Here is a 17347-nt window from a genome sequence, read left to right on the forward strand (position 1 = left end):
CAGCAGGATTAATGGAAGGCCATGTTGCATAAGATCATGATTCACATTTAGAAAACAACTTCTTTTACAACCTTTCTAGTAATTAACACATATTATAAAAATAATAACAGTCTATTCTTTTTCTATGTAACATTTATCTAGATGAATTTAAACGTGCCGTCTATGTAGCTACTGGACTCAAATTTTCACCACATTTAGTGAACACTGTCTTCAAGATTTTTGATGTTGACAAAGATGATCAATTAAGTTATAAAGAATTTATTGGAATTATGAAAGACAGACTCCATAGAGGATTCCGGGTAAACCTACACATTTTAAACCTATTGATATCCTTTTTAAAGTCTGAGGGAAATCAATCCATCTAAGTTGAGAAATAATTTATCTTAATTTCTTAAGGATATAAACATGAATGCTTTATTTGAAAAGAAAAAAACATAGGCCTTACTTCCCTTAAAAAACAATTTGAGGTGATAAAAGAGAATGCTTTTTAAAAAATGTGAAATCAGTTTGACCTTATAATAATTTATTTTCATATTCAATTAATCTAATGTCTTCATCCTAGTTTGTGGAAGAAAAATGTTGCCAAATATTTTCAAAAAATTTAGTCTGCATATTAGCTTTTTGGACTTGTTACTATGCAAATAAATATCACTATTTGTCACTTTATTTTATTTTAATTTAATTTTATTTATTCTTTTAGAGACAGGGTCTCACTCTGCCACCCAAGCTAGAGTGCAGTGGCATGATCACAGCTCACTGCAGCCTTGAACTCCTGGGCTCAAGTGAGCTTCCTGCCTCAGCCTCCCAAGTAGCTGGGACTATAGGTGCATGCCACCATGCCTGGCTAATTTATAATTTTTTTTAGTAGCAACGAGGTCACTCTGTTGCCCAGGCTGACGTTGAACTCCTGGGCTCAAGCAGTCCTCCTGCCTTGACCTCCCAAAGTGCTAAGATTACAGGAATGAACCACCACACCTGGCCACTGTTTCTCATTTTAGATGACACAGATTTCCTCTAGGTAACTTGATGCTCTTATGTTACTGCATAATCAGTACTTTTTAATATGAAAAATAAGTTAAAAATTTTTTTTATCGAAATCTTACAGTAAAAAATAATTACCAGAAATTCAGTGATTTTTTTCCCCCAAGAAACATGTTTTAAAGCTGGAAATATAGTATGAATCAATAAATGTGTACATATCTAACATATTATGGATGTGCCACAAATAGAAAAAGAGAGAAAATGTTCTGTTAAAATTAAGAGCTAGAATATTCAATCTTCCCTCTTGCAAGAATATCCCTAAGTTTTATCCTTTTTTTTTTTTTTTTTTTTTTTTGAGATGGGAGTCTTGCTCTGTTGCCCAGGCTGGAGTGCAGTGGCGCAATCTCAGCCCACTGCAACCTCCGCCTCCCGGGTTCAAGAGATTCCCTTGCCTCAGCCTCCTGAGTGGCTGGGATTACAGGTGTGCACCACCGTGCCTGGGTAATTTTTTTGTATTTTTAGGAGAGACAGGGTTTTGCCATGTTGGCCAGGATGGTCTCAAACTCGTGACCTCAAGTAATCCTCTCGCCTTGGCCTCCCAAGTGCTGGGATTACAGGCATGAGCCACTGTACCTGGCCAGTATTGTACATTTTAAAAGAGAAAAAGTTACATATCCAGAACCTCAAGATTCATCTGAGACAGTATTTTTAAAGATTTTTAATGACTTTAAAGTCCAAGCTACTTGAGTAAAGATGCTGTGTACTTAACTGCCACCTGGTGGTTAGTTGTTAACATTTTAGATGATGCCAGAAGTACTTGAAACAAGATACATTGAAAATCGTTTATTTTGCCTCAAAAATTTTAGAGGAGCAAGATCAAATTAAACATAAAGTACGCTAGAAACGTTTGACACTGTATTGCTCTCTGAAGTGTTATGTTTTTATTTTTATTTATTACATACCTGTGGCCTTCAGCATTTTATTTACATTTGCACTTTTTTAAATTTTTATTTTTAATCAACAAATAATAGCATACAAATATGTATTTATGGGGTAAATGTGATATTTTGGTATATATATAGTGGAATGATTATATCAAACTTATTAACAAATCTGTCAGCTCACATTTTATTGTGAGAACATTTTAAATGTACTTTTTAAAAGCATTTTTGAAATATGAAAAACATGATTACTAACTATGGTCACCTTACTGCACAATAGATCTCAAAATCATATTCTTCCTGTCTAATTGGAACTTTGTATCCTTTGGTCAGCTTCCCCCTTTCCTCCCCAGTCCCCCAGCCTTCCAGCCTCTGGTAACTAACATTCTACTCTCCACTTCTATGAGTTTGACTTTTTAGATTCCACATGTAAGTGAAATCACGCTGTATTTGTGTATCTGTACATTTGCACACGTTGCTCTTCTGTTTTACAGGGTTATAAAACAGTCCAGAAGTACCCCACTTTCAAATCCTGCCTGAAGAAAGAACTTCACAGCAGATAAGTATGTTAGCTTCTATTTGTCTAAATTTGTTCAGTAACAATAGGGATCATAATTTATTTTTCTGTTATAACATTTAGAAAATAGCTGAAAGAAATAGAATTATCTAATTTATTTTTAATTTTTAAGTCATTAGAGTATCTTGATTGAAAAATTTTACGTTAAACCTGAAGTTTTGTATGTGAGCAGACAATGTAATAAATCAAAATTGGACTTTTATAATATAGGATAATTAGCACCCAAAGAATATTTGTTACTGTTTTTTAGGATCATGATTCTGAGCATCCACAGAAAATAACAGCTTATTTGTTTAGTTATTTTAGTTGTCTGGCACTATATTAAGTGTTCTTCCACAGGTAGTATCTCATTTAATTCTCACAGATATCCCATTTAACAACAGAGAGAAATCAATGTTTAACAAGTAACTTGCATAGGATAACTTGCTAGTCAGTGGAAAACCAGAATTTAAGCTTCATTCTATCTTATTCATTTATTACTTCCTATTTATTATAACTTATTATTCCTTATCACATTTTTATTATTTATAACCCAAAGAAATGTGTCAAACTTGTTTCTAATCTCCAAGCGAGGGGTTTGCTTTTTTCTTTTTTCTTTCAAAAGTCAACTGTAGCGATAAAATTTTGGTCAGTTGTGGGTTTTTATTAGTTAGATTTCTGCAATGGAGATTTTATTGTTGGTTTAAAAATGCTTGCAAGTATATTCATGTATATGTTTCTTGCTGTTTTTCTCAAGCTTGAAGCATAGATAGATAGATAGATAGATAGATAGATAGATAGATAGATAGATAGAGGTGTTTCCCAAAGTGGTTCCTCAGCACATCAATGCATACTTAAAAAAAAAAGTTGCTTAGTCAAGTTTAAGAAATATCATAATAAAACTGGTTAAATAAGTTTCTTCCCCATAGAGTTTATTAGATTGTAATATGCTACTATGCATTTTGTCTTGCCAAAAGGAAATGGCAGTATTCAGCATTTTACAAATTAGGTTTGAGATCTAGTGTTTTATGGAACCCATTTTGGGAAATACTCATCTAAAATGTTTAGAGGCAAGCAGGCTTACTTATTTGTCTGAGGTGGTAACCATTGTAGCTGAGTTAACAAAAGAAGTCAGGTCTTCCTAATCTCCATTTTAAGAAATTTTAAACTGCCTTATAAATTCTTAAACTAAACATTGAAAAAAAAGGAGGACCATTGTCTGGTATGTCCACACAGGTAGTGTTCCCGACCGACTTGTAGTATCACACTGGCACCACTGATTCTAAGTAATAGTGCATAGAGCCATACCTGGAAGTGGCTACCTTTCTCTAAGCCTAAGATTGAGGATTGCACAGATTACTAAACAAAACACTCAGCTTTTAAGTCTTTGTGTCCTATATTTTATGTGGGGTGTTTTTATTGAATTCCTTATGTTTCATATTATTATAAGAATATTTGATTAACACTATCACCTCAGAATTATATCCTAAATAAATATTGCTTTTGTTATTATTTTTTTTAATTAGATACTCCTAAAACAAAGTTTAAAGGATTACTATCTGTGTGACAAATAACAAGAAGCAAAATTTTGAGAATGGAAGCAGGTCTGAGGTCAGAAGAAGTAGAGAATGAAGGAAAAGGTGAATGCTATGAAATTGATATTTTTTCTGGAACTGAATTCTTAAACATAAAACAGATAAAATGCATCTTGTTACTACAAATGTTATATATATAAAATCAAGTTGAGCTTTGCCTTGATTTGCTGAACTCTCTGCACTTTTTCATTCCCTTCAGAAGTATATAGATACTTCCAGTGACTACATATGAATGTACTTTCAATATTATTTATTTATTTATTCATTAGAAATTTTCCTCATTTCAAAATAATTTATGACTCATGGAATGTTGATCGCCTAAAAATGAACATCGCATTTTCTTTGATTTTGGACTGTGAACTTATTTTCAGAGATGAATATTGCTTGAGATTTATAATACCCTTAGAATTAAATTCCTGTTATTTGCCCAGTTTTTAATTACACTGAGATAATTTTGAAAACAAATAGAAATTAAGCTACTATATAAAACAATTGTTTACGTGTACTTTTAACTTTTAAAAGTACTTAATTAACGTATGTTGTTTGACTTGTATAAAGTTTTTAAAAATTGTTGTTTATTTGCCAAAGTGAACAGAATGTCTGTTATTGTTTTATGTATACAGTAAAGATATTTAAAGTGTAGAATTTTCCTCCCCCAAAAAGTCATGTGTTGATAGTAGAAGCAGTGGTAGTTGTTGTAACAGTAATCATTGTCATTGTCATTATCTTCTTAAACATGAAGCTGCTCCTGATCATAGGTGGTACACGTTAATAACACTAGTAAAAATAACGTCTTACACTCTGTAACTTACTGCATATTGTTAATGTATGTCTAGCATCAAATGAGTATTGTAAAAGACTAATATAAAATGGTTTATAAGACTGATGTATATATTAAGTAGAAGCTAATATTTTTGTTTCTTGCAAAAGGACCACTTGAAAAGTGATGCTAAACAGCCAGTAATAATAATTTAAATATAATTTATTATTTCAAAAGAATATGTCTTAGAAGGGAAAATAAAAACTTTCTGTTGAATCACAACAAAATTAGATTTGTACATAGAGAAACAATTTGATAATACTTAATAGAAATCTGTTCAATTAAAAATGCTTAGTTTATACAAAGATACTACACAAAAATAGAACAATTAATCTGAATTAACGTATTTACATATTGCATATGGAAGATAAGTTCATTTATCTTCCTAAGACATATTTAATGTAGGTTACATACACTCCAACTATTACTTTGCTTTTGCATATGAAACTAGAAAACACTGACTTTGTTTTTATAAGTTATTAAATGTGAAATTGATCTGCATCAGCTTATTTATAAAAGTAATGTTATTTCCAAGAAAATGTTACTCTTAGCATTGATTTTGTATGTTAGACTTTTTACATTGTTTATCTAGTATTATTTATGACAGTAGTTTTAAAATATATTATTCATAAGTTCAAGGATCCCATATAGTATAAGAATATAATTTCACTTGCTTTGAAAGTTGATTTAATTGACTGACTAAATGAAAATGCCTACCCACTCATATAACATACCTCAGGTCTATTTTACCTTACACTGAATGTTCTTAATATGATTTGGTACCTAAAGTAATTGAAAAAAATGCAGTTTCCTTTAATCCTTGACTATAAGTTATACTATGTTGCGTACATGGCAAATCCTGCAAATATAGATGAAAAATTAAATTAGCCCATTGAAATCCTTTATAATTCTGTCATTTTCCCAAGGAGGAATACCATTGTACATATGCAATCTTTATTTTATTCTTTATTGCTTATCAGAGTGAGTGGATGAAAACATTTGTAAGGCTGCAACATAATATTAAAATGTGAATAAATAAATGTTCTGATAAAATAGAAAAGAAAGTAAATTACAGTGATTTCCATCATATTATCACTCTTGAATTTTATCATCTATAAAATGAGAGATAAAAATATCTCACTGAATTGTTACTTATATCAATTTAAAATTTGCTAGTGGTTTGAAAATAATAATGTACTGACTACATGTATGCTGTTATTGTCAGTGTTTCCTTCTATAAACTGTTCTTTGGAAAAATTAAGTTATACATAAAATTCATATTAAACTTTTTACAGAAAGCATACATGATAAACAGTTTATGATACTTCTCAGAATCATTTCATAATAAGCAATTTATTTAGCTTAAGTTCCAACTTACTGTTCTTATTATAAATTGCAAAGCAACCTGTCTTACATTCTTACATTATCTTAAAATAAATATTTCTGCCCTTGAATCAAGAAACATTGTACTTGGCTTTTATATGTATCTGTGGACTAATAATGACTTTCTGAAAATGTAACCTTCAAACTTTGGAAATCTTTATGGGTTACTAAACCTCTTTTGATTTTATTCCCTCTTCTGTGGCAACACATGCTAATGACATTTATCTCATCAACACCTTTGTGGGTAGGTAACTCACAGAGCTATAAGGCTTCTCAAAGTAAATTGTAGGAATTCCTAAATTATAGAACTATGGTCATTGGTACTGGAAAACTTTTCAGAAAGTTTCTATGTGACTTAATGGAGTATTAATTTTGTAGGTATCATCTTACTAAGGTAACACCTAGAAATGTTTCAAAATACACTAGTTATTATCCTACTACTTATAGCCATATAGTAAATTAACACTTTTTAAAATATAGTGCTTTTACTTCCAAAAGATATAAAAATATGAATTCCATAATATTCAGAAAGTGTAATAAAAATTGTAAGTGATAAGAAATCACTGTGGTTTGTAAAAAATTGGTAGCATTTTTAATTTCTTAGTAGTTCATAAAATAATGGTACACCTTGCAATTTTGCATCTTAGATTCTGTGAAATACTTTATTTGTAGTTCTCTATACAGCATAATCAGTATTTTTGGCACACATCTTAAAAATGGAGGAATATACCTATAATTGTGACTATATGCACAGAGAAAGTTTTCTGGGAAAGATAAATTTTGTCCAACACTGTGAAGAGAGAGAGGTGTACTTACGAAAAATAGAATAGAAAAGATAAGAGAATGGAGAGGGATCTGAATGCGGATAGATTTTTTTTTAATGGACTGAGTAGACAGTTTTTGGAAAAATAAATGTAAAGAAGTGCAAGTTAAAATGACAACATATCTTTTCACCTTGCACATTGAAAGGATAGTTATATAATGTATAGTATTGAGCGTGGGGGGCAATTCAGAACTCTCGAATGTCGCTGGTGAGCTGTAAGTTTGGGGGCAGCATCTTTGGAGGGCAATAGAGAAATATCTCACAGTTTTACTTGTGGGACTATCATATCCCAATACATGGGTTAGTAAATTTGCATGTCAATAAATAGATTTATTCAATGAAATACTATATAACTATTAAAATAATAACTGAAAAAAGTAGGAGATCCACTTATGTTTATATGACATGATCTGTAAAATATTTTAATGGGAGCATAGTAAGGTATGAAAGAATGTGTACTGTACTAGTTTGTGTTTAGAATATACTTTGATTGCATAGAACTATGTTTTAGTTTTATTAAAGTTATATGCATATATCTTTAAAAGACAACTCTAAAGTCTTTAAAAAAAAAAAAAAACCACCATCCCTCTGTTGTGCTTCTCAGAGGCAATCACTTTCAAATCTTTTGGCAGTTTCTTTTGGTATCTACCTTCATATTTCAAGATAATATGTTTATATCAACATTTTTGATTGGTCTTATTTTTAGCTTGTTAACTATTTATTGACTTCCTACAATGGAAAAGAAGGATTTGTCTCCCTTACTCAAGTCCCCCTCCAAGACACACAGACATGTTTCCCCTCCACTATCCTTTCAGTATACAGTATAACCTGAGTTAATTATTATGTCATCTTCAGTTATTATATTTGCTTCCTTATACATCTTCTTACTTTCCCTAGAGTTGTTAATTTTCTCCTTTTCAGTTTGCTTGTTTGTCTACCTTTTATTTAGTTATAATTAACTTCTCCCAGACTGGTGACCAGAACTATATATTTAGTTATAATTAACTTCTCCCAGACTGGTGACCAGAACTATACATGCATGGTTAATATATTTAAATATATAAGGTAATAGGTAAGGTTTTGTTATGTTAGAAATGCCTGCTGGAGCTTTCCATCCTACTGTCCCATCTAGAATGGTTGTCCTCTAGGCCTGGCCCAGAGGTGTTATTCTAGGATCTCCCCTCTCTCTCTCTTCAAGATTGTATTTAACCCTCTCTATCTCCTAGGTCATCCTGTTTCTTATCTTTTATTTTTTGGAATGGAGCATAAACCTCCATATTTCCTGAGAAAGTTGCACAGTAAGTAAATTTTGAGATCTCGTATGCTGAAAACGCCTTTATTGTACCCTCCTACTTGGGTAACGGCTCGTCCAGGGATAGAACTAGAGTATGGTATACCTTTTCCCTCAGAATTCTGAAAGCATTGCCCCACTGTCTTCCAGCTTCCAGTTTGTTCCCAAGAAATCAGATGCTATATTCTGATCCATTACCTTTTTCTCTTCTTTCTAGGACTTAGTAGAATCTTCCCTTTGCCCCTACTATTCCAAAATTTCAAATTAATGTACCTTGATAAAGGTCTTTTGCTTGATGTTTGTGCTGAGCACTCAACAGTCTTTTCAACCTAAAAACTCATGGCATTCATTTCTGGAAAAAAAATGTAATTATTTATTTGAGAACTTCTTGCCCTCTTGTTTTCTCTGCTCAGTTTTCCTGGTATTTCTATTATTCAGATAATGAATCTTCTGTACTCAGCCTGTAATCTTTCTTTTCCACTGTTCATGTCTTTGTCTTTTTATTGTACCTTTTAAAGATTTCCTCTTAGTCTTCTATCTGCATTCTTGAGGGTTTTTTTTAAATTTCATCATATTCTTTTTTCTTGAGTTTTCCTTTTTTATTTTCTCCCATTCTTGTTTCATCTATTATCTTTTATTCTCTCTGATTATTTCAGTTTCTTTAAAGTTTTCTTGTGCCCCCTTCATTGCCTTATTTCTTTTTTTCCCATTTGTATTTTGGGTTTCTCATATTAGAGGTATTTCTCAAATATCTGGCAATCCTTTGGTATATGTTCATATTTACAAAGAAATTTGAATCTCTGTGTGGCTGAGATGAGCTTTTGACTGATGGATTTTATTATTTGCTGTTGTAGCTGGGGCTTTTCATACGAGGAATCTTGACTATCAGTATGTATAGGTCTTTTCTCTTTGGCTGGCCAGATTTCGCCTGCCTGGCAGTTTAAAGGTTGGCTGCTATTTTGTTCAAAGTTGAGTGTGAGAAAGAAATCTTGAAGCCCCTTTCTTCAGTATGTTACCCCCAACTTCAATCCTCTCTTCTCCTTGTGCATATAACACCTCTCTGGTGGCCAGGCACGATGGCTCACACCTGTAATCCCAGTACTTTGGGACGCTGAGGCGGGTGGATCACGAGTCAGGAGTTCAAGACCAGCCTGACCGAGATGGTGAAACCCCATCTCTACTGAAAATACAAAAACTAGCCAGGTATAGTGGTGCACGCCTGTAGTCCCAGCTACTCGGGAGGCTGAGGCAGGAGAATCACTTGAACCTGGGAGGTGGAGGTTGCAGTAAGCTGAGATTTTGCCACTGCACTTAGCCTGGGTAACAGAGCAAGACTCCATCTCAAAAAAAAAAAAAAACAAAAAAAAACATCTCTCTGATTTGACCACTGAAGGGTTTTCTGCTGATGTGTTTGGAAGGGGAGATCCAGGGGGATGAGTTTCAGGCAGGGAGGAGCCTGTAATGTAAATTCTTCCTAAACAGTTTCAATCATTCCTTCTTATAGTACAACCTTGAGAGGTACCTGAATCCTTCACTTAAGCCTTTGAGGAACTCTGTGGGGTGAGTCTGCCACTTTCAAGGTGTCTCCGTATTGCAGGCATTTAAGTTCTCTATGGTCTATGAGTTTATTACCTTATGTTTCTGAGATTTAAAAATTTTGTCTCTGTACTCTCTTCCAGTTTTCCTGTCCTTGAGAAAGAAACCTATATTGAAAAAAAAATTCCTTTCCTGTCATTATAGTATGGTTTCAAGAGGGAGTGAGGAAAAATCGGCATCCAAAACAACATATTTAACTCCATAGTTACACATAGTTCTAATATATCTGGAAGTACCCACAAGGAACTTAAGGATGGTTATCTTTGAAGATGGGGGCGTGGTTATATTTAATGAGCTGTTATTGAACTATTAGAGTATTGTTAGCATGGGTATGTTTACTTTTTAAGAAAAGCACATTTTTAACACTTAGGATCTCAGTCTGGTAAAAGTGGGAATAAATCATGAAGGCTATGTATTCGGTGAATTTATTCACCAAATCTAGAGTTAGACTACTTCTTGAAGTGGGAAGAGATGGTTTGAAGAAAAAATGAAAGTATTACGGTGATTGTAAATTTGTGGAACTACCACACAGTTTAGGTTTGGATGGTAGGACTGCAGAAGGAAAGAATTGAAAAAGGAACATCAGCGGGAATCAGTTACTCGGTTAAAAAAGGTAAAGATGGCAGCTACACTCTCTGACACAGTATATTCTGGTCACATTTACCATCAGAGACAAATGAACTTGATGATTAATCTAATTCAGTATGGCATTTCCTATATGCGTATTTTTTAGGAATGAAGCAAGTAGCTTAAAGGTAAGCACATTAGTCTGCTAGCAGATTTTAAACTGAGGTAAAATGAGAGTTTAGGACAGAATAAAAGACAGTAAAGATATTTTGAGTGTATGCTATATCATGCTTTTGCAAGCTCTAGGTGCTATAAGAGTTAAATATTTAAGCTGAAAAATCTATGAAAAGCACCCTGAAAATCTATACTTTTTTATGTTATTGCTCTTTGGTGCTAAGAGTTTCTCAAGTAAGTGAGTATCTTATGTACCATTTGTGCTGTAATATTTAATTACAGTGAGTGTACAGAAGATTAGCTGTCACAAAGATTCTTTTGAAATCAGATTGCACATCAAAACTACATTGTGCCCTGCTAAGTAGGCAAATTTAAGAAAGAGGAGAAGGTGATGTCAAGACGTATTGCAAAATGAACAAATAAAGCAATAGGATTTGCTTGTTGTTCAGCCTATTAAAGCATAGCCAAATGTCAGCCTTCATTTGTCAACTTAAATATGTTTTTTCTAAAATTTACAAAGATTCAGTCTATGGAAAGTATCCTTTACTATTTGGACTGAGAAGTAAATTAAGCAAAAGGAAATACTAAATAGATTATGCTACTAATTCAGTTTCTCATAGTGATAAATTGCCACATAAAGATGTATGTTAGTAATTCAGATAGAGATATTTGTTGCCTTTTATTTTTGTTATTTGACTGATTAGCAAATTAACGTATGTCTTTTTGCTCCCAGATATGTGAGGTTTTAAAAGCTTAGGTTAATTTCTGCTCCACAATAGCTAAACCCCAAATACAATGTACACTGAACCATTTCTAGCGTCCTGTGATTTCTTCCCTTCAAAAACTAAAAACAAAAAAGGGGTAAAAATAATTTTTTAAAAAATCTAAGTGCTGAGCCCCAAGTAGCCAGGAGTGGAAACTATCAGTTTAGAGCCTGAATTGGACTTGCTAGAAATCACCAGGAACCAGACCACATAAGGGGAGGCTCCTCAGCTAGAGCAACAGAGTTCACAGATGGTTGGAACTGGAATGGTTGGGAGCCTGCGGGCTTTATGGAGAGGAGAGATTGCCCTGAAGCCAGAGTTCTCTACTGACAGTGTGTGAGCATATTAAGCTTTGAAACAGCAGTGAGGGAGAGGACCTGAATGGGCCCTCCTCTTCTGAGTTAAAACTTTTAAGGGAATCCCAGAAGTTCCTGAGATCAGTGTACACACACACACACACACACCAGAATGAAGCAGAAGAAACTATTCCAAAAGAGTCTTACATGATAATCAAGCATAAACTTTTAAAGAATTCAACCAAATCCAGATAAAGGTAGCCACTATGAGTGAAAATCAAAGGCAACAATACATTAAACTGCAGAAAATGCATATGTTGGAACTGAATACAAAATACAGAATACAGGCTATATGTGAAATTAACTTTGAAATTTCAAAAATTGTTACACAAAATGAGAAAACTGTAGGGATTAAACAGATACACTTATGAGATAGAATTTCTAGAAATAAGCATTTGCTGAAATCAAAACCTCCATTGGAGAGCCATGACTATTAGACTTATCCTTCTACCATAAACAACTACGACATTGCACAACAAATAATTCAGGGCATTGATCCTTGAAAGAAGGGAAAACTATGTGGTGGAACTCTGCATTCAGTGGCTTTCTTCCTGGAAGGGCTTTCCAAACTACAGCAGAAGTAAGTGGAGCCCAGACAAAAAGTTGCATGGGATGGCAGAAATGGGACCAGAGTTAAGAATAGCTCAAGTAGCTGAAATTTATGGGACAGAGTACCAGGGAAGGGGAGCTGTGCAGAAAGGAAGCACCAAAAATCTGCATAGGGGTACTCTTAAGTCTGACTGAATACTAAGCTGTACGTAAGCAAGGCAAGACTTCATGGGGCACGGCAGAAAACAGTCACTGGAGGTCCCATAGTGCTGGGAGCCATCAGTGTTCAAATCAGCCAGTGTGTGAAGGTCTCACTGAACAACCCAAGCATTAAGTAAAGGTCACAGGTTAGGGGTAAGGCTACTGTACCTCTAAAGTAAAGACAACTCTTGACCTATCCTAAAATTAAGCCTTGACAGGACCAAGCTATCCTATCAGTACCGCAGCTACCTGCCAGAACAAAACTCAATACCTGCACAGGAAGACAGCAAATTCCTACTGTCAACAGTGTAGTATCCATAACATCCACTATAAAGTAAGCCAATATTAGGCTAAGCAGGAAAATGTGACCCTTAAAAAGGGGAGAAAGTCATTCATAGAAAAGGCCCAGAGGTGACCCACATATTTGAATTAGCAGATAAAAACTTTAAGAACTATTATAAACATGTTCAAGGGTTTAAGTAAAAATAATAGCATAATAGGTAAAGAGATGGTAATTACAGGACAATGAAAACTGTAAAAACCAAATGAAAATTTTAGAATTGAAAAATACAATACTTGAAATAAAAATTCATTCTGTGAACCTAATAGAAGATTGGAGACAGAAGAAATGATCAGTAAACTTAAAGGCAGGGAAATACAAGCTATCCAAACTGATGCACAAAAGAAAAAACTATTGAGGAAAAGAAAAGAATAGCACCTCAGTGAACTATGGAACCACACAAAACAGACTACTGTAAGTGTAACTGGAGATCAAGAAGAGGGGAAGAGGGTGGGAGAGTAAAAGAAAAATTGAGAAAGTACTAACCAAAATTCTTCCCAAATTTGAAGAAATGTGTAAGAGTTTCAAGAAGTTTAACCCCAAACAAACCCACATCTGTTCATATCCTAATTAAATGGCTAGAAAGCAAAAACAAAAATTTTTTTTCAGAGACAAAAGATATATACAAGGGTAATGATAAGAATCAGTGCTGACTTATCAGTAATAATGGAGAACAGAAGATAATCATATAACATCTTTAAATAGTGGAAAGAAAAAAGTGTCAAACTGGAATAGTATATTCAGTAAAATAGTCTTTTAAAATAATGGTTATATAAAGACACCTTCTGATAAATACTGTCGGAGAGAATGTAACCAGCAGACCTGCACACTGGAAGAGTTAAAAGAACTTCTTTAGGCAGTTGGGGAATGAAACTAGCCAAAAATTTTGATACATACAAAATAAAGTTCACCACGTAAATGATAAATGTTTAGTAAAATATACAATGTTTTCCCTTAAGTGTATAAAAAGGCAATTGAGACTAGGCGCGGTGGCTCACACCTGTAATCCCAGCACTTTGGGGGACTGAGGCGGTGGCTCGCCTGAGGGTAGGAATTCAAAACCATCCTGGGCAACATGGTAAAACTCCATCTCTACAAAAATACAAAAATTAGCCGGGCGTGGTGGCGCATGCCTGTAATCCCAGCTACTCAGGAGGCCAGGGCAGAAGAATCACTTGATTGAGGTGGAGGTTGCAGTGAGCCGAGATCGCACCATTGCACTGCAGCCTGGGAGCAAGACTCTGTCTCAAAAAAAAAAAGAGAAAAAGAAAAAGGCAATTGACTCTTTAAAATGAAAATAATGCATTGCTGCATTTATCATTAAATTATTTGATAATATCGCAAAGGACAGAAAGGGGTAAATAGAAGTATACTGTTGTAAGATTGTATTGTAGGTGCAATGGCATAGTATTAATTCAGTTAATATAGATTGCAACCCATAGAACCGTAATTTTTTTTAAATGGCTAACCCATAACGCAGGAAAGGAGGAAACAAAAAAATGGGTACAACAAATAGAATAAAATAGCAAAGTGATTACATACATTCAACGAAATTAGTAATTATGTTAAATGTAAGTTCACTAAACATTCCAACTAAAACTCAGATGTTAATCAGTTTTTAATGAAGATTATCTGCTGCCTAGAAAATATGTATTTTATATATAAAGACATGGATAGAGTACATGTAAAATGATAGAGAAAAAAGATGCTATGTAAACAGTAATAAGAAACTGGAGTGGCTGTATTAACATCAGACAAAATGATGCCAAGGCAAGGAGTATTACCAGATGTAGTAGTTGGGGTCCAGTTAGGAGACAAAAACCACCATTTAAACAAGGAAATTTTAATGTAAGAAATGATTACAATAATGGCAAATTGACTAGTGAAAGTTAAGATAATTTTAACAAATAAAAGACTAGCAGGTATCAGGAGCAACCGTTATGGCTAAGACTGAGATAGAGCTCCCAGTATAGAGCTTTCCCCCTACTAGGGCTGAAATCCAGATGTCTTTGGAAAGGGCACACCTTTGATTCACTGGATAGTGGAGAAGTCACTAAGGTGCCTCGTAAGTGGGAGCATAAGTGGGAGTTGCTAGAAGTTTCTGGGGTGCCAGGGGGGCCATCCACAGAAAGTGGAGTCTTAAATCATCAGAGTGAACTCACTGAGTGTCAGAGGGAGCTGGTGGTGGCTGGGCACTGCTGGAACCGAAATCTGGAGAAGCAGCCCTCTAGGAGCCCAGCATGCTTGCAGGACGGCCCTGGGATTCTAGGACTGAAAAGATGTGGGGAGCAGTGACTTGGTTTGGTGTGCAGGCCCATACCATCTGGGAAATCCCGGATAATCTCCAGCTGAACACTTGAGAAAATTGCAGCCTGCAGCATGGGAGAAACCACACAGGGAATAAGCATGCAGGGGAGGGTGGAGTGTGCCCTACAACAGCCTAGAGAGTGAATCATACCAGAACCAGGAAAGGAAAATCCCTTCCTCCTCCAGCGTCCTCCAGAACCCTCTACTGACAAGGTTTAACACTCGGCTAGCTAGCAAAGGAGAAATATTTCCAAAATCCATCTTCATTTATTACAAAGTAGGCCAAAATATGGTGAATTTGGAGCTAAGAGGAAATACATCAATAAACAGCATAGTCTGCCCCTTTGAGTACTCACTGTCCATATATACCTTCTACGCACACTTGAATGTCATACAATAATAACTCTACATTTCACCTAACAGGATACTCATCATCTCCAAAATGAGGAGATGCAACAATCACTGCATATAGTGCTGTGGCTATATTAATTGCCCTTTAGAATCATCACGGTTCCACTGGATAGTCTGTTGCCCAAAGACTAATTGTGAATTTAACCTCTAGCAACTTGCATATAAAATTTTTGTTAATAGAAGGGAGCAAGAAGAGGAAAATGTGAGCATATATACATAACTACATACATATGAAGAGCAAAAAAGGAAATATGCAAAATGACTACAGCCCTTTTTTCTGCAGTTGGTCACAAGGCCCTAATTGTTACTTATGGCTTACTTCTACTGTTCATTGATTTCACCCACCTCCAGCCAGAACCTGGTAGAGTAATTCAAACTCTCATTCCTGAAAGTTCCAAGTCCTCAATTATCCTGCCTTTTATTTTGGTTTCTGTACTTTTCTACTACACTTTTCTATTGCATATGGAGTACTAATATACACCCCAAACTGTCTCCTGGGTTACAGACATAGTCTTCCTTGCCCCTAATGTATAAAGGCAACCCAGTTTCCTCTTGGCAATAGGGATCAGTCAATCCACCTAGTAGAGCAATCCACCTTTCTGCTTGTTGATTCAGTAGCATGAGGAGTCCAGAATAGCCAAATGGAAATCTTTCTCCAATTCAGTGGAACCACTGTGTCTCATGGTGGAAACCATGTTCCCTTTAAGAACTCAGATCTCTGAAATGGCAGAGCTCAAAGATGCCAGAAGAAGCAGCAAATATTCTGCAAGTGTGTTATTAGGTGTTGCTATGGTCTGAATGTTGGTGACCTCCCAAAATTTATATGTTGAAATCTAATCACAAACGTAATAGTATTAAGAAGTGGGGCCTTTAGGAAGTGATTAAGTCATGAGAGTGGAACCCTCATAAATGAGATTAGTGCCTTGGTAAAAGAGGTGCAAGGGAACTGTTCACCCCTTCCTCCAGGTGAAGAGCCACAAGAAGATGCCATATTGGAAGCAGAAAGCAAGCCCTCGCCAGGCACTGAATCTGCTTGATCTGGGACTTCCCAGCATCTAGAACTGTAAGAAATAAGTTTCTGTTGTTTATGAATTACCCAGTATAAGGTATTTTGTTATAGCAGCTGAAACAGACGAAGACAAATATAATAGAGGAGCCATTCTTTCATCCTACTTTTGATTCCTGAACCCATGTATTCTGGTTATGATGGGGAAAGTGCACTATGTAGTTGTTTGTTTGTTTTTAATTGGAGGATTAGTCCAATCAAACTGCTCCACTATTAACAGAAGCTAGAAATAAACCCCTTTGTTATTGATATTTTTTGCTAACCATTAAGATTTTTGTTATTTATGGATTATCTATTTCTGTCTTTTGCCACATATATTTTTTTAAATCTATTCATTCACTCTCTTTGTATATCAAATATATAGATCATTTGGCTGTCCTATAAGTTGCACGTATTCTTCCAGTGTATTATTTCAGCTTTATTTATATATATATATCTCAAAGATTTTCATTTTTATGTATTTGGATGTGATCTTTTTAGTTGCCATTTCCTTATTGCTTTTAAGCTTAGAAATACCTCTTCCAATTTAATAAATATTCTGTCATATATTTTATTGTTTCTATTTTCTTTGCATATAACTAAAAAAAATCCACCTGGGACTAATTTTGTTACCTGGTAAAAAATGA

At 34.6% G+C, this 17347-nt stretch overlaps 1 protein-coding gene across 7 annotated transcripts in view; it reads left to right on the top strand.

Moving 5' to 3' along the window:
* MICU3 (mitochondrial calcium uptake family member 3) overlaps positions 1-17347 on the top strand; it is a 121914-nt gene that overhangs the window by 88498 nt on the left and 16069 nt on the right. For 5 of the 7 annotated variants that reach the window (XM_063709073.1, XM_063709075.1, XM_063709074.1 and 2 more), the window contains 3 exons: positions 142-299; positions 2417-2485; positions 4005-6355. In XM_063709073.1, the coding sequence (XP_063565143.1) occupies positions 142-299; positions 2417-2485 (227 nt within the window). In that variant the 3' untranslated portion in view covers positions 4005-6355. Of the gene's footprint in view, positions 1-141; positions 300-2416; positions 2486-4004; positions 6356-16621; positions 16719-17347 lie in introns of those variants that run through there. The other 2 variants (XR_010134923.1, XR_010134924.1) reach the window with 2 other exon arrangements.

This window comes from Gorilla gorilla, chromosome 7 (genome assembly GCF_029281585.2).
Source record: "Gorilla gorilla gorilla isolate KB3781 chromosome 7, NHGRI_mGorGor1-v2.1_pri, whole genome shotgun sequence".
NCBI lineage: Eukaryota > Metazoa > Chordata > Mammalia > Primates > Hominidae > Gorilla > Gorilla gorilla.